At 35.6% G+C, this 19011-nt stretch overlaps 1 protein-coding gene and 1 pseudogene across 1 annotated transcript; both read right to left on the bottom strand.

Moving 5' to 3' along the window:
* Window positions 1–239: 239 nt before the first annotated feature.
* Window positions 240–1506, bottom strand: LOC120204313 (putative serine/threonine-protein kinase). Its single transcript, XM_039204418.1, has one exon. The coding sequence runs from the start codon at window positions 1377–1379 to the stop codon at window positions 306–308; it is 1074 nt and encodes a 357-aa protein (XP_039060349.1). The 5' UTR covers window positions 1380–1506; the 3' UTR covers window positions 240–305.
* An 11165-nt stretch (window positions 1507–12671) lies between these two features.
* LOC120204316 lies at window positions 12672–16111 on the bottom strand (annotated as a pseudogene).
* Window positions 16112–19011: the final 2900 nt, after the last annotated feature.

Below are 19011 nucleotides of genomic sequence, written 5' to 3'. Positions count from 1 at the left end.
TAAGCGAATGAGTATGTTTGAAGGGTCTTAACTGGGGGAGAGTTGGTAGTTTTTTGAGGTATGTCCGAAAGTTTAACAAAGATGAACTCTGATAGAGGATGACAATTGAGAAATTTAAGGTTTAATCAAAATATTTAGAATTATAATTAAATTTGATTTAAATTAGAACTTAATTAATAAAATATTTAAATTTCAGAAACTAAAATTGTTATTACACTAGATACAAACAATTGGTACAATATTTAACATGATGACAAAATAATACAACATTCTTATGAAGGGAAAGAATTATACCAATTGCAAGTTCATGAGGAAATTTGATTCAACAGCTCAACAACTTGACTCATGGCAGGCCTTATTTTAGATAGCTCATTAGTGCACATACAAGCAATTCTGAAATACTCCTTCACCTCATCTTGGATCAACTCCTTATCTGGAATCTTTTGATATATCATTTCTGTTTGTCGATTTTGGGCTACCATTTTTCTAGCCCACTCCACTAGTCCCAAGTCTTTACTCTCGAACCTCACGGGCCAATTGGGTCGGTTTTGGGTGGCGATCTCGATCATTAATACTCCAAAGCTATAAACATCTGCCATCACCGTCGCTGCAGTGTTTCCTTCACGGTACTCTGGCGGCATGTAACCCATTGTCCCTGCAACTTGGGTCGATACATGTGAATGGGCCTCCTGAACTTTCCGAGCAAGCCCGAAATCAGCAATATGGGGCTCGAAATCGGTATCCAGTAAGACATTGCTAGCCTTGATATCTCTATGGATAATGGGCGTATCAAGCCCATGTAAAAAGGCCAGACCATTAGCAATCCCATTGACTATCTTCTTCCTGGTATCCCAAGATAACGTTAAACTGTCAACCGAGTTTTCTTCTTCCTCGTCGTACAGCCATTGGTCCAAGCTTCCTCTCTCAATGAATTCATATATCAAGACGCGATCCACACCCGAAGAGCAAAACCCAAGGATCTTAACGATGTTGTCATGACGAAGCTTGCCTAGGGTTTCCATCTCAGCGCGGAACTCTCGAAGCCCCTGGAAGGCGTTCGGATCGAGCTTTTTAATTGCGACGGTGACGCCGTAAGAGAGGGTTGCTTTGTAGACGTATCCGAAGCTTCCGTCACCGATGATGAGGTCGGAGGAGAAGTTCTTGGTGGCGGCGGCGAGTTCCGCCATGTCGAGGCGTTTGAGAGAGGGGTCGAAGGCGGCGCTGTCGCATGTGGTGAGATCGGGAGGGGTAGGTGAGGGTCGGGTTTGAGGAGGGGTTATTTTAGTTGATTTACATATTAAGATAAGCAAAGCTAAGATCACAGATACTACAAAGAAGCTTAAAATGGCTGCAAGTAGTGCTAGTAAACTTCGATCCATTGACGGAAACCGAAAGGAAATCACATGAGAAAAAGAAGAAGAGCCATGGGAGTGGGGGGGGGGGGGGAGAAGAAAGCGACCACCTGCCTTTGTTTTTCAATCAAGCGCAAATTATTGACGAGTCAACGATAGGGTGCGGAAGGATACAGTGCGGATGATCGTAGGATTTAAAATAATGGGTTTTCTTTTAATTAATTATTAATATATAATTTATTGATCGGTAAATTCAAGTTGAATTTTACAAAATTTTGTTATAGAAGATTTTTTTAAGTCAATTTTTATATTCGTAACATGATTCGAATTTTAAACTTAAGCATAAATAATCTAATATTTATAGCCTCCTTGGGTCCCATTCGATATTTGCTATCGTTTTAGAATTTCAGGTTAAAGTTTTGTTTAGATTGATTCTGTAGACACACTATTTCGTCCCATATGCCGTGCCTTTACAATACATTATATTAAACATATATTATATATTATTTATTATTTTGTTACACGTTTCAGGTCAAGAACCAGTGGCCCAAACAAGGCCCAACAACCCATGACCCACATCAGATTAGGGTTTCTAGAGACCCTAATCTCATCTCATCCAAGCCACCGCCGCATCTCCAAGCCTCACGGGTCCTCATCTCCAAGTTTCACGGCGCACGTCTCTCGCCTCCAACAGCTCCGAAGCGTCCGACGCTCATCACCAACAACCAACACAAGTAGAGTTCGATTAGGACTCAAACAAGGCTAAAAATAGGGTTTATTTGTATTATAAATAATAAGCTTGTAAACCCAGCAAAAGAGGGAGGAGAACAGAGGTACTCTTTAGAAAGGGATTTCCCTGAAGTTGTAACGCCACCGACGAATGTTTGGAGAAATACAAATTTCTTTTTCTTCAGATCTGTAAAGATTTCGTAATTTTTAGGAGGTTTTGAGTTCGGATCTGGGTTGGGGGGAGAAAAGAAGTCAAAAAGAGTGTTGATTTTCTTCTTCCGAGACCGACGACGGTTGCAGGCGCGACGGAGTAACGGCAGAGCGGCAGTGGAGAGGTCGTTGGTTTCTGGGCTCGTCAAGAACACCAAAGACAATTGATGAACGAAACAAAGAAAAATAAGTTTGGGGTTTTGATTCATTATTTTTAAGAGTGTGAGCAAATGAAGTGTTTTAAAAATTAACTCATTAAAGCAACCTGGTGAGCCCATAAACCTGCGCCTTCTTCTAGGATATGGTACATGTCTTTCCTCGATCCTTCGACTTTTTCCCACAATTTATTTTGGTCCTTAAACCCTTTTTGCATTATTTAGTTTTTTAATTTGGCCTTTAAGTTTTCTATTTCTCTTGTTTTGGCCACCATTCGTTGTTATTTGTTCTTGTGGAAGGTTCACAAGTTAAGTCCATTATATTTATATTATTTCGAACGTTCCATATGGCTTTAGTTGTATGCGTTTTGATCCATGTCTCCTTTTAAATGTATAACTAAGCTATTTTACTGTTGATATTTATTTACTCAAACTTTGCATGTCACTGTGTTGCGATTTATTTCTCTTTTTGTATGTATTTAATTTAATATATTCTTTGTAATTTCGCTACTGTTTCATTTTAGTTATAGTATTTAATCTGAAACCCATAATTTTGGTTTTCCTCATTATAATTTATTATTTCTTTAATCTAGACATCAACTTGCTTGACAAAATGATATAATTTGTTTGACTTTGTGGGTTCACTTTGTATCATCTGTAGGTTCACTTTGTAGCTTGTATATATATATATATGCGTGCATGTATTATGTCATAAGCTGATAATTTTCAATTAGTCAGTTGCATGTGGTTAATGTGTTCATACCTTTATTTTTATTTTTTTTTATTATTCTTTTGTTATCATGATCTTATGTATTTGTTTTTAAGCCCTTTTTTTAAAAAAACTTTTTTTCCTTTTTTTTAAATATTTATTTACTTTTACTTTCAGTAGTAATTTCAGTCGATCAAATGTAAGTAACCGAATCAGTTTTTAAATTTAAATTTAAATTTCTAATTTTTCGCAATTAAAGACAACCGAAAAATTAATTGGTACCGAAAGGGCGGTTCAAGGGTGCTAATCCTTCCTTGACCATAACCGACTCCCGAACTCGACATATTTTTGGTAAAACGCAGATCAGGTAAGATGGTGTCCGATCTACCTAAATAACGTGTTAAAGTGATCGGTGGCGACTCCAATCCACATTTTTCAAGTCGAAGCCCAATTCCGGGGCCCAACCGAAAGACGGTTGCGACAGCTTGGCGACTCCGCTGGGGACATGTAAGTGAGTCAGGCCGAAATTAATTTTCGGTTGTCTTTTATGCGAAAACGGTAAATTTAAATTTAAATTTATTTATTCGATTCCAATTATTTATCTTTGATTATTTTTCAAATAAATAGTTGTACTAACCGTTTTCTCAATGATTTCAGCATTTAAAGTCTTTTTTATCTAAGGCTCTATACCCGAGCTCCGAACCCTATTTAAGTGGGGGTAAAAGCGACGCCTTCGTGTGAATTTATTCACCGTGCGGGCCTAGCAAGTAGCCTTCGGGATTCATATACCTTATGTCTTCGTGTGAATTTATTCTCCGTATGGGCATAAGGGAATGTTTCCTCTCGAGTTTAACTTAGTCCACACAAGCCTGTGATGGGTTTAGGACTAAGGGTCTGGTAAGCCTAAGGAGGCACCAGCAAGGAGAACTCGGGTACCGTTTTTTTTTAGAACCTAACTCTGGAGACTACAAGGAGTTAGAGCCTACCTCAAAACCTCATTTCAAACCCTAGGATGCCGGAATTATTTCCTGCTTTACTTTCTGTTCAAAGCATGCGAACTAGACAAATATGCGGTTAGGATTTGTGTGAAATTAGCATGCGGGATAGAGATCATGTCCGGGTAGGAATTAACGCATGCGGGGTAGATATCATGTAGGGTAGGATTTTTCGTTTTTATTATTGTTTTGATTTATCTCACTAACTCTATTTTACTTTTGTTCTCTTTTATTTTGTTTTCATTATTTGCATCATTTAAAAGAGATGTTGATCCACCAAAAACTTGTTTGTTAAAACATGAATAATCTGCATTAATGGACAAAGGGGTTGTAATACAAGAGATAAGAACGCATGGGTCCGGCTATAGTCCGAAAAGGCTCAGAAAGAAAATGAGGACAATTTGCAAGACAACTATGTGTCACATTCATGGTGCCCACAATCAAGTACATCAAAAGTTAACTTTTCAAAAATGGGTTGACAAAGGTGGCAGGGGCAAGACGAGAAAAAGGTTACTGACCTCGAGAGTCCATTCAAAGACAACAAGAACAAGATGGCAAGTCACTGTCGACAAAATTCAAGAAACAAGCAAATGAACTTCGAATAATCCTTTTGATGGAGGATTTCAATGGAATTTTCGATTCAGCAAAGGATGAAAGCCAAAGATGAAGTCATTCGACACTTTTTGGGAACCAATACAAAAAAAAAACTCAACATTTTCACGGTTCATCCAGAGAGGCCGGAGCGGTTCGACAGGTTATTCAACCGGTGAAAGACGAAGGCAAATGACTAGTCAACCTGTTCCGGGTCTAGAGGATTTAGTCCGAATGTACCTTTAAATATGTTTATTATCTCTTAAAAGATAAAACACTTTGGTCCCAATAAAGGTTATTTACAATAACATACATGCTTTTGGATCAATGCCTCGAATATTTCATGCATTTTTGCATTTTACATTTTGCATTTTGCATATACATTTCATTTTTTAAGTATTTTCATAAACATGAAATCTCTTCATGGAGAATTCGATGAAGTGGTTTTAACTACATGACACCACATGGAAGCAAGATTGTAACATCATAAAAAAACTATCACAACGAATGAGCCCAATCAGCTGGTTGTACGACTAAACCTGCCAAGATGATCTGAGAAAAAAGTCCACATATCCTAAGGGCTACAATGTTGAAGCTATTTGTAGTTGCCACATAGGATGCTCCAAACATTCCTCTGAGAACTATAAGGCGCTGAAGCGCAAGATCCAAAACCTGATGGATTCAGGGGCATTGACAGCCGAAGAAGGGGGCATGGCATATACCATTTGCACTTAGAGGATTGTTTTGTTTGAACACGTCACTGATATTTCATGTTTGCTTAATCTTTTAAACGATTGAATTTATGCTACTTTCTAAGGTGGAGCAATTGAACAAATTTTAATCTTTAGTTCTTCGAATATTAAATGAATTAAGGATTCTTTTAACTCTTCAAGAATTATAGATTTTTGACATATGACAAGATTAGACCTTTCTTATCATGTCTCAAACCCCAAAATGAAATACCTTGATCATTACCAAAAAGACCAAATTTTGACATAACTTCCCTTTGAAATTCTTGAACATTGTCTTTATCTTTTTGATACACCCATACCTTTCTTTGAGTCAAATAAAGTCACACCATTAGACTCAAAATTGACATTTTAATACCCAAGGCATTGAGTTGTTCATTTAAACAGGAGCATTCTTCTAAATTGGGGCATTTCACAGATAGCCTGAACATTGAGACATCAGGGGAGCAAAAAAATCATTCGAAATAATTCTGTCACGCATTAATTACACTGTTTTCATATGAATAAAATTAATCCTGAAAATCTATCCCCCTGGGGATACCTCTTCTGTGAAGACTTACATGTATGAGATGATGAGCGGTTTTTTTTCTTTATCCCTTCACAACAAGAGAAAAATATATCCCTTGTGTCCCCTTTTGAGCCTATAGTATTTTTCTTCTGATTCAACCCTAACCAAGGATCACCCTCCACACTGGGGGGCAAGGTGGAAGAAATATGCTCACATGAGCGAAGACATTGATTCAGATAAGATACCAAAAGGTGAACTAAATGCCAAGTGCGAAGATTCAATCAGAACAAATAGGGCAAAAATCAAAAAAAGAAAAGAAGCAAAAAAGAAGGAAACAAAATAGAAAGAACAAAAATCAAAAAGAAAAAGAGACAAAAAAGCACATGCAAATATTCCCTAAAGACAAATGGCGTATCAAGCTTCAAATTATGAGATTGATCAAGCACAAACATTCCCGAATCACTGAATCACTTCACTCGAAGATCATAGAGCATCAAGAGAGAGACATTTTGAGCAGGACATGATTGAAGGCATCAGAATGAATTGATCCTTGGTTCAACACCCTGAAACACTTGTTTGGGCCTATTTATCCTTTTCTTTCATAACCATGAACCCTGACCTACATTACAGGCTTTAAAAGTCCCTTTTAATCATACATGGATTTCTAAACAGAAGATACTATCTTCAGATTTCATCCCGCCCATCAGGATTAATCTTTGTTTGCAAAAAAACAATGTAATTAATGCATGGTAGAAAAAATAACAAAGGGGGGTTCAAGACGTAAATCCTGAATAACGTCTTGAAACCAAAGGAGGGTTCGAGTTGAAAACCTGAAAAGGCGGCTCGAATATAAAAATTGTGCAACTGAGGCGATCAAGTAAATTCCTTGATAAGGCATCGCACAATCCGAGTGTGACAACAAAGGTTGGGAGTCAGGGAACACTTCCAGCAGAGGAGCATGCAAGCTACCCATCAATCTTTTGAGCATCCAATGTCAAACCTTTGAGCATCAAATGCCAAACCTTTGACCAAACACAATAACCTGAGACTTTTTATCCTTTCCTTACTTGACTATCTCCCAAAGATAGCTTGGATCTTGGCAGTTGTCAAATAACTATAATTTATTGAAGGATTAACATTGTAATTAATTCTTTGATATCCGATGAACTCTAGTTTTATGATTCGTCTCAATTGTAAAACCGTGATAGGGGCAATATTTTTAAAACTTGAGATTAAACATTTTTTGAAACTTTTTTAATTGATATTTTCATGACTTTGAAAATAAAAGAGAAAGAAAAACATTTTTTTTTCAAACAAGACAGTCTCTCTAGAGTGGATCTTGGTAAATGACATGTGACTCTCAAACACAAAGCTCATGCTTAGAATCAATGATGAAGCAAGAAATGAGGAATATTTGGGGTATCTTTGAAGATTCAACATCAAATATTGGGGCATTTTTGGATATTGAGGCATCTTTGGGGATTCAACATCCTAATACGAATTATCAGACCTTTTTCAGGAGATAAAATATAACCAATTCATGTTACATGCATCTTATGCATACATTTTAGAGCATCATATCTATCATTTTTCCACATACATTTTTACAGCTTTTAGAGTCAAGTTTCGACTTTAAGACGAAGGATACTCGATTCAAAAGCACCTTTAGAGATTGATGTTGGTTGTTTAACTCAGCAGCAAGAAGCTACATTTCCACCAACTCGACAGATTGAAAATGTTGACATTCTTCTTCGGACTCGACATTTTCAATATAAATTTTGTCTCGCTTGAGACAGTCTCATTTAACGCAGATGATTATCTCACTTGAGATTGTTTTTCTTAAAACAAGATTTGTCTCGCTTAAGACCGTTTTCACTAGAAGATTTTATCTCGCTTGAGATAGTTTTTCTTGAAACAAACTTTGTCTCCCTTGAGACAGTTTCTCTTGAAACATCTACTTTGAAAACGGTTTCCCTTGAACAAAATATTTGAAATATGTTTTCCTTAAAACAAATTTTGTCTCCCTTGAGACAGTTTCTTTTGAAACAAATTTTGTCTCCCATGAGGCAGTTTCGCTCGAAACAACACAATGTACTCGAGAGTAGATTTCAACTTCACGACGGAGGATATCTAACTCGAAGCCAAACTTCACAACAAAGGGGTCTCTACGGTTTCAACTTCACGGCGAAGGGAATCGTGTCCACCCGCAACATACAATACTTGGATTTCAACTTCACGACAAATGATATTCAAGTCAAGGCTCAACTTCACGACGAAGGGGCCATCCGCAATTTCAACTCCACGACGGAGGATATCGTGCCACTTGAGACAGCTCAAGTTCAACTTCACAACGAAGGGGCCGCTGACTGTCAACAAACAATTTCCCAATCAAATTTCAACTTCACAGCGAAGGATATTGGAATTCAAGACAACACAAGTTCAACTTCACAACGAAGGGGCCGCTGGTTGTTAACAAAAATTTCCCAGTATCAGACAACACAAGTTCAACTTCACAACGAAGGGGCCGCTGGTTGTCAACAAAATTTCCCAGTTTAAGACATCACAAGTTCAACTTCACAACGAAGGGGCCGCTGGCTGTCAACAAACAACTTCCCAATTTCAGAGCCAATTTCAACTTCACAGCGAAGGATATTGGACTCAAGACAACACAAGTTCAACTTCACAACGAAGGGGCCGCTGGTTGTCAACAAAAATTCCCCAGTTTAAGACAGCACAGGTTCAACTTCACAACGAAGGGGCCGCTGGCTGTCAACAAACAACTTCCCAGTTTCAGAGTCAATTTCAACTTCACAGCAAAGGATATTGGCCTCGAAACAACGCAACTTGCATTGGATTTCAACCTCACGACGGGGGATATCCAATTCTCAGGCTCAACTTCACGACGAATGAGCCATATACAATTCCAACTTCACAAACAGATTGACCCAACTTCGCGACGAAGGAGTCATCTGTAACACCACAACACCATAGTCTTCAGATCAAGGGTCACCTTCACGACGAAGTACCTTGAACCAGAAGATGATTCAGAGGCCACTTACCAAAAACTCAGAGTTCAATTTCAACTTCATAATGAAGGATTTTCGGGCTCAGTTTGAACTCAACCTCACGGCGAGGGAGTAATTCTGTGATTTAGTCCAATTATCGGATTTCAACTCTACAACAGAGGATATTCGATGAGACTCGACCCTTATATGGATGATTTTAAATTTGGATACACTTATGGTAAACGAAAAGTGTGTCTTTTAATCTTTGCCCTATCCCCGTTACACGACTATGGGCAAAGAGGGGCAGCTGTAGACACACTATTTCGTCCCATATGACGTGCCTTTACAATACATTATATTAAACATATATTATATATTATTTATTATTTTGTTACACGTTTCAGGTCAAGAACCAGTGGCCCAAACAAGGCCCAACAACCCACGACCCACATCAGATTAGGGTTTCTAGAGACCCTAATCTCATCTCATCCAAGCCACCGCCGCATCTCCAAGCCTCACGGGTCCTCATCTCCGAGTTTCACGGCGCACGTCTCTCGCCTCCAACAGCTCCGAAGCGTCCGACGCTCATCACCAACAACCAACACAAGTAGAGTTCGATTAGGACTCAAACAAGGCTAAAAATAGGGTTTATTTGTATTATAAATAATAAGCTTGTAAACCCAGCAAAAGAGGGAGGAGAACAGAGGTACTCTTTAGAAAGGGATTTCCCTGAAGTTGTAACGCCACCGACGAATGTTTGGAGAAATACAAATTTCTTTTTCTTCAGATCTGTAAAGATTTCGTAATTTTTAGGAGGTTTTGAGTTCGGATCTGGGTTGGGGGAGAAAAGAAGTCAAAAAGAGTGTTGATTTTCTTCTTCCGAGACCGACGACGGTTGTAGGCGCGACGGAGTAACGGCAGAGCGGCAGTGGAGAGGTCGTTGGTTTCTGGGCTCGTCAAGAACACCAAAGACAATTGATGAACGAAACAAAGAAAAATAAGTTTGGGGTTTTGATTCATTATTTTTAAGAGTGTGAGCAAATGAAGTGTTTTAAAAATTAACTCATTAAAGCAACCTGGTGAGCCCATAAACCTGTTGATTTTCTCCTTCCTTGACCATAACCGACTCCCGACCTCGACATATTTTTGGTAAAACGCAGATCAGGTAAGATGGTGTCCGATCTACCTAAATAACGTGTTAAAGTGATCGGTGGCGACTCCAATCCACATTTTTCAAGTCGAAGCCCAATTCCGGGGCCCAACCGAAAGACGGTTGCGACAGATTCCATTTATACATTCGTACTTATGAGTGGGATTTTCCTAATTATTTCAATAAAATCCGATTCTATTTATATTTAAGTTTAAGAATATTATTATATGTTTTGAAATTGATCTAGAAATTTAACAGAAACTCAATTTTTATCTAATTTAATATAATTTTAAAATTCTTATATGTTTTTATAATAAAAATAATTAAATAAAATATTAATTTATTTAATTTAATAATATAAATTAGCGATGAGAAAGCTGTGGCTATGATAACTTTCTATTATTGACCTCTTCTAGTTTGGTTGTAGAGTCATTATCGATAGTTCCAGTGAACTATGAAAGATGCTTTACAGCGTAGAAAGAGATCTAAAGAGAACAAGAGAGTTTAGGATATTTCCTCTAGTCGTGTATTGTGGTTTATATATTGAACATTAATATTAGTGGAACTCTTAGACCAACCTAGACATTAAACACCAATCGTGAAGATTATATTAGTCATCAAAGTGTTCGTAGAAGGAAAAACATATTTAATAAATCATTTTCAAAATCCTTATCAAATAATTTAACAAAAATAAACTCGGTTATTATTTTAACTAATACTTAAATTAGACTTATTTTAGCAAAAAAATATATATCTTTAAAGACTCATCGTGATTTAAAAATTATTTTTTTAAAATTAAGAAAATTTAGACAGAGTACCTAACTGTTTATATGATTCTACTAACCCGAATTTTAAAGTATTAAATTCAATTTTGTTGAAATAAAAATGAGGATTTTTTTTATTAAAGGTTTGTGAGTTTCTTCTCGACCAATGCACACGGACATTTTGCAAAACATTGAGCTTGATTTTTTCTGTTCCGTTTTAAATGGGAGTGAGATATTATACTTTCATGAGTAAACTTCCGTCCAGACTAGCAAATCATTTCTAGGGTACGTATGTCTTATATCTTCGTGAGTAAACTTATATGCAGACACAGTGAAATGTATCATCCCAAACTGAATTTAGTCTATATGAGCATGTAATAGGTGAATATCAATGGACTTATTAGCTTTAGTTGGTAAAAATGAAGATAATTCGAACTGAACTATATATAATAAACTATAAGAGACTATTCTATTCAAAACCATGTTGAACCTTTTCCAGTTAGCGATTACCTGAAATAAGCACACGAGATTTATTCCTTCTCGTGTTAAATTCATAGGCAAAATATTCAAATAAAGCATGTTAGATAAATAAGTATGTCCGAGTAGGATTAACTTAATGAAGTATGTTCAGATAAGATTTATTGTGATAAATTATGTTACAAAGTCGTCTCGAATATTTTCGGCACTCTGAACGAAACTAAAAAAATAAGTCCTTGTAGAATGAAAGTGTATTCTATTATTTTAAAATTAATTTAATGTTATATTAATAAATCGTAGAAAAATGATTAATTTTTTTCAAACATTATTTTTCATGATCTTGTTAAGAAAACACCTTAAATATAGCTAAGAGAATAAACAAATAATTGACTTTGAGTATGATACGGATCTTGATTTTGATTAATAAAAGAAAACAATTAAAGAATAGTGTATTATTTTATCGTTAGAGCGAGATTGAAGAAGACTAAGAGTTAAAGAATGTTTGACAAATTGGAGAATGCAATTTGAAAAAAAAATGATTAGAATTAATTTAAAATTAAATGAATTAATGAGAGTGATGGAGAAAGGGATAGGAAATTGAGAATTTTATGGAATTGAAAAAATTGGGGGCCTCAATTATAAAGGTAAAAGGTGAGATTGAAAAAATTAGAGACCTCAATTATAAAGGTAAAGAGTGAGATTGAAAAAATTAGAGGCCTCATTTATAAGGTAAAAAGTGAGATTAAAAAAACTAATGCATCAATTAGAAAGGTAGAAAGTGAGACTGAACAAAATTAGAGGTCTTAATTATAAAGGTAAAAAGTGAGAATGAAAAAAAATTGAAGCCTCAATATAGAAGGTTTTCACAATGAGAGAATTTCTCAATCAGGTAGTTAAAATACAGATGCTCGATGATGGTCTAAGGAATTACAAAATGAAAATCAATCGAAGTGAATGAAAACTCTTTCTCATGGCATATCGATGATGGAAAGTCAATATAGTTCCGTTAAAGAAGAATTGACGGTAAATCGAGCTAGGAACATTGAATTGAGGGCTAGGGTAATCAAGCATGAAGAGTCCCTTTCAAGGTTGGCTACCTATTCTTGTAGCTCTTTCTGTGGATGTTCCTTTCTTTTGAAAAATTATGATTTTTTTTCAGCGATTTCCAGAACAGAATCTGAATTTGGATAAACAAACATTTTTCGTTAAATTTGTCAAACCTGGACAGATATTTGATTTTGTATTTATTTATAGGTAGTGTAACATTGTCTTAGAATTCAAAATTCTAACAATTTGACTTCATTATCGTTATGGCTTCCTTGTTGCTCACATGGCTTTGGCGGAGTGCAGAGAATATTCCTGAGAATTGAAGAATGAAAATCAAATTCTATCTTTAATTTGGTGCAGGAAGCTTCAATCCACTTCTCAGCAACACTGATTGATACACTGTCTTGGTTATCCCTCTCGTGTTCTTCTATTGCTGGCCGTATTTGATTGTACAAAGAAGCAAGCTGGGAAGCTGCTTCATTCTTTATTTCCTGCAATACAACCCCAACATAAGCTGTTAACAAGTTTTCCTTTTTGGGTCTAAACATTAAAGCCAAATATGAAATTTCTGATACTAGCATGTATTGTATTTTAACCAACAGTGGCACAATTCCAACGGCATTGGGAATGATTGTTGCTACCAGCTGCCCAAGCCCAAAAATGAGCTTGTGTCCTAGTGTAGTAATCATTAACCTCAAGTTGAGATGACTTATGATAGGATGCAAAGAGCTACCAAATCAAGTTAACAGGAAAATAGGCAATCATACCTCATATCGGAAGACTACCTCTTGTCCTTTTGATGCCAAGAGTTTAGCAAGATGTTTTGTACCAATTGGTTTTTTTTGAAAGATATTTCGACTTTCCATTAGAAAAATGCTGTGACTTTTTCTTAATCATAGGCCCTGATCTAATGTGATAGTTCCGGCATGCACTGTTACTACGGATGCGAGAAATCATTGCATTCTTTTGAGAAAAAGCATGCTGAGCATCTTGATAATACAAGTTCACGTCTTTAGTTGATTCAGTTTTCACTGTATTCACAATTACCCCTTCCATAGGAACTGTATCAACAGTAGACTCCAACTGGTGCTCAGATTTCATACTAACATCCATTATTATGGGCTGTCCACTTTTAACATCAACATCATTCTCAGAACTCAAGTTTACAGCTTTCAGGATCTTTGTGGAAGGCTCATCTTCAGCAGAATCATACAATGGGATTTTTTCCCAACAGAATACCTGCCAAGAGAGCATATTTAGGTTAACATAATAACAAAATATAAACTATTGGAAAGCTCATTACAATTTGATGTGCAAAAAGGGTTATAGCACCAAGATATTTATAAGAACAACAGCATCACGTTGGAGAGAGAAAAATAGATATTGATAAAAATCACCAAGTATTTAAATAAAAACTTTTTCCACTGAACGGCCAGAGGTTTAAGTCTTTAAGATGGGATATTTAAACTTCAACCAAAAATTTCAATCAGAAGTCCAAACAGACTGTAAAGCTTGAGCATTCCATCAATTCAAGCAACTGGACCAAGTAAGGTTCAACCTCGATAGGAAACAGTGATACATTGTGTAACAGTTCACACAAGTTTATATGTAATACCCTATGCAGATCAGTTTATTCAATCTCTTGTCTATAAATATAGCCGGTAGATTCCATTCCTTTAAGATGCAAAGGGAGGACATAGAGTGATTTAAACTTTAAAGATAACTGATAATCCTAACCCTAGATTTAATAAAATATTTAAAAGCTCATGTGTCAACAAAAATCGCATCAAAAAAGAATGGAAGATAAATTACCGCTCATCATCGTCTTCCCATACATAGGTATCCTCCTGTTGAAAAGTTTTGCAAAAAAATTCTTAAACCACATGAATAAAAAAGCACCAACACAGAGATATACAATCAGATATTTGAGGGAAGGGGAATATAGCAAACAAAACCAGGAAGATATAAGTTTATAGCTGGAAGCCAATAAAAACACAAATGTAATATTAAACTAGCAAAAGATATATCCATTTGAAAAGGAGATATATGAGTGCAATGGTTTCCAAATAAGTAAAAACCGCCAATTATGAACGTTGTTTTTAAAGATGCAAATCATGATCAATATTATTTGTTAAATATATGCAAGAAAAAAGGACGAAACCTCGAGGACTCTTTATGAGTGAATTCTTGAAATTTCTAAAACAATTTAGCAAATTGCTTTAACAGCATAACCAAATGTTTTATCCCTCCAAATCATGGTCTGAACTGCAATAGGAATTCCAAATTGGAGGAACTGATCAAACTAGTAAACAATGAAAATAAAGGAGTGCAATGTTTAGAACGACACCAGTACAACTTATAGATGAATACTACTTATAAATTGGTAGCACAATCTGACAATTGAGGCTAATGGATAAAGCATCCATCTCTCTCAGCTATTTCATTATAATATATTCCAACCTAAATATTGTGAAGATTACCATTCCAAGAAAAGTTAAAGGGGGATTAAAAGATGAGTATTGATACACTAGTAGAAAATCAAGCATAGTAGGATACTACAGAGTCCTGACCAAGGTAACTGAATCAACAAAATGGCTAATACCATGTGCTATATATTTCTAAAAGATCATGACAACAAACATTTCACTTTACATGACAATTTTTTTAAGTAGAACATACAAACTCGTATAAATTCTAATATGATGCGCTTGAACATTTACCTGGAAGCCACGAGACTTTGCTCCAAGAAATCCAGAACAGTTGAGTGCACCACAAAGACAACGAACTTTTGCACCACCATACCATTCAAAGTTGTAATCATATGCAAGTTCACCTCCAATAGGAATATCTTCTTTTGCAAATATCCCAACTCGTATTTCTCCCAAAACAGTCCACTTTCTAGTCTCACAATTCGGTTGGCTGAAAGACAAAATAATTCAGCCAATGTAATTTTGGAAAACATTGCCATAACGATATTTAAGGAGACTAAATGCTGAGAACATAATGAATAAGTAGCTCACCAATCACCATCAGTGATTGATGAATCTAGCAAGGCTTCCCTTTTTAGTGGCATCAATGGATTCAGAACCATTTAGAGAAATAACAAATGCATCCTTAAGACCTGCATCAAAGGAAGAAGGTTACAAGTCTTTTCTATTTTTTTTCCAGAAAAAGCAACAATTCTAACAAAATTCTAGTTCACCTTGATTTTCATAAGCTTGAGACCTTCGCTTTGCTTCTTTCCAAGATATTACTTCGCCACAATACTCAATAATAAATTGTCCAGCCTGCTCAATGCGAATGCAGTTCAGCATGTTGAAAGCAAGCATTGAAACAAAAAATGTTCAAACAAGAAATAATTGATGTCAGATTGCAAGATTGATCCCAAAAATTAATACTGGATATTGGTTGCCAAATGTTACCTTTATATATTCAGCAGCAATCAGACCCCAACCATGGCCCTCTGTTTTGAATAGCGAAACTCTAGCATATCGACATTTCTGAAATTTCTTTTGGAATAGAATATAAGACATTAACTGAAATGTATTAGTCTATTACCCAAAGAAAATGCACGTCTCTCATAATAATTAATCAATATCTTCAGGCAAAATTTTAAAAAGATAAAGGCACAGTTCTTTCCTAATAGTTAAGAAGGGAAACCCAATTATTTCAAAAGTTAGGAATAATAGTTCTACACCTCTCACCAGTTAAATTCATGATCCATATTTGCAAGTTAGTGATGTTTCAGAATATAACAGCCCATTACAAGAAAGCACATGAAATTAAATGTATGGCGTTTCTCTTCATTAATAGAAGACTTATTGTGTATATCAAGCTGAAGAGAAGGTGACTGGAAAATGTAGGTTCTACTTAAAATAAATATCAGGCCCTGTTTTACATATGAACGGCCCAGGGAACCTGGAAGCAACAAAATAAAATTGAAATGACTCAAGGCTCAAGGGTAATAGAAATGGCATGTAAAGACGATTAAATAATTGCAAACAGCATCTAAACCAAATGTCAAGCACAATTGGACCAAATAAACTAGATGCCGTTAGTAATTACTTCCCTCTAGAGTCAAATATTTAGTTCTACATAACATAATAAAAGCTAACATCCAATCAAAGGAACATAAAGACAAAAACAGACCAAACGGACTAATATAAGGATTCACAGAGATATTTTAAGACTTCAAGTAATAACAATAAATCTATTAACAATTGAAATTGATTGGTTCGTGGGATATTATAATACTTCTATGGAAGTCTATGACCTGGTTTCCAAGGGCGGAATAGCACGGTTAAAATATTTTTTTTTCATTAATGTATTTTTTTTAAATTGAGAGCATGATATTTTTATTTTTTAAAAGTAAATAATTTTTTAATATTAATTAACAATTTAAAAAATGGCGGGGGCCAAAGCCTCCCCAATGTTCCGCCAGGGCTGGTTTCGGATGTATTACAAATATGCAATGATGTAAAAATAAATTGTATACATTTGCAAAATATAGTTTAAATTTTAAATTGGTATTTAAATGTATATAAATTTATATTTGTTTTTTTGAAATATTAGTATATAAATTTAGATGTAAAACGTTAGTTTAAATATGATTATGAGTAATTTTAAAATTATAAATTAAATTTTATCACATTTTATATTTATTATATAAATATTTGTATTTGTATTTGATTGATTTTAAAAAACAAGTGAGTGTAGATAAATGAATCTCGAGAATCCTATGTTATATATGTAAACAAACGAGTGTTAAGCCGCTTGAAATAAACCATTGCATTGACTCTCGAGAAACGATTCCTTTAATACAATAAATGTTTTTTTTGTGAGTCTCGGGTCACACCACTTAATGGTATTCCCTTGATTATAGAAAATAACTGTTATACCTCATTCAAATCTCCTCCGAAGGTAACACCCTCGTTGTCACCCTTCTGCCTACTGAGCATTGATACCTCCTGAGTACTTGATATCCTCTTAAGTTCTTAAGAGCCCCCAAAATACAACATCCAAGGGTTTCAAACAATCTTTTAACATGACTTTTGATAGACATCACGTGATCTATCAAAATAAAAATCTACTATTAATCAATCATATCAACTATGTATGCTAATTTATAAATAGTTATAATGAACTTATGTTTGACACTTACATTAAAAATTATTATAAAAAAACCTGAAAAACTATTATAAATAGCTCATTCTTATTGCTATCTCCTCTCTCTTTTAACAGAGACAGAAAATTCATACATCGTTTCATCGTATTACCACTCATTATAATTTTTGTTTTAACTTAATAAGAGTAAGAGAAAATCGCCTCAGTGACCAAAAAAAAGTTATAATATACGATTTTAACCAACTTTTTTTGGATTTGCCAAAATGACCAACAAAATCGCAACGCGAAATAAAAATCGCAACGCGATCCCCAGAATCGCAAATCAGTTTCCAGAATCGCAAATCAGTTTCCAAAATCGCAACGCGATTCTTGAAAATCGCGATGCGATAGTACAAATTCGCATTGCGATTTTCCAAAATCGCAACGCGAATAAAAAATCGCAACGCGAACACATAAATCGCAACGCGTATCCGTAAATCGCAACGGGATCCGTAAATCGCAACGCGTATGGGTAAATCGCAATGCGTATCCGTATATCGCAACGCGTATCCGTAAATCGCAACGATAATACATAAAATCGCAACGCGTATCCGTAAATCGCAACGCGATATTTAAAGCGCCATTATAATCGCTACGCGTATTTTATTTTCAAATTACAAAAAGAATATTAAGACAAAATCCCGTAATCGCAAACTCATAACCTAAAACCTAAAATCACAACTCAGTCCCATCTCCATCTCTCACTCTCTACGGCGAAGAAATCCGTCCCCATCTCGAAGATTTCCGTCCCCATCTCCGGCGAAATCCCTCACAACATTCACGGTCAGAAATCCCTCACAATATTCAGAAATGGAAAATCAACCTCCGAGGGTTTAGTTTTTTAATTATTTTATTTTGAAATGTTTGCATTATTGTAGGTTTTCATATTGAAACTGATGATAAGTTTACTGGTCATTTCAATAATAGATTAACCATTTCACTTAGATTTCATTTCGCGTTACGATTCTGTCGTTGCGATTTTCATTTCGCGTTGCTATTCTCTCGTTGCGATTTTCAAGTTAGTATTTGTCTTTGTCTTTGTTCTGTCTTTTGGTTGAAGTAATGCAATCCATTCAAGTTTCAATTTGCAGAAGAGTCGCAACGAGATAAATGAAATCGCAACGAGAGAATGACTGTCGCAACGAGAGAATCGCAACGCGAAATGGAAATCGCAACGAGAGAATCGCAACGCGAAACCAAAATCGCATTGCGATTTCATTTCGCGTGCGATTCTCTCGTTGCGATTTTCATTTCGCGTTGCGATTCTCTCGTTGCGATTGTCATCTCGCGTTGCGATTCTCGTTGCGATTTTCATTTCAACCAAAAGACAAAAGTGTTGCAAATTTTAGTTTAAAGAATAAACTACTACTTTTTATGTTATTGTTTTGGTATATCTTCACAGTGTAG

Source organism: Hibiscus syriacus, unplaced genomic scaffold (assembly GCF_006381635.1).
Source record: "Hibiscus syriacus cultivar Baekdansim isolate YM2019G1 unplaced genomic scaffold, ASM638163v2 tig00010803_pilon, whole genome shotgun sequence".
Classification (NCBI taxonomy): domain Eukaryota; kingdom Viridiplantae; phylum Streptophyta; class Magnoliopsida; order Malvales; family Malvaceae; genus Hibiscus; species Hibiscus syriacus.
The sequence above is the reverse complement of the archived record's forward strand: the minus strand, read 5'-3'. Positions and strand labels throughout refer to the sequence as shown.

Excerpts from the sequence above, each read along its gene's own strand:
- LOC120204313 (XM_039204418.1), bottom strand. The coding sequence starts at position 1,379 with ATGGATCGAAGTTTACTAGCACTACTTGCAGCCATTTTAAGCTTCTTT.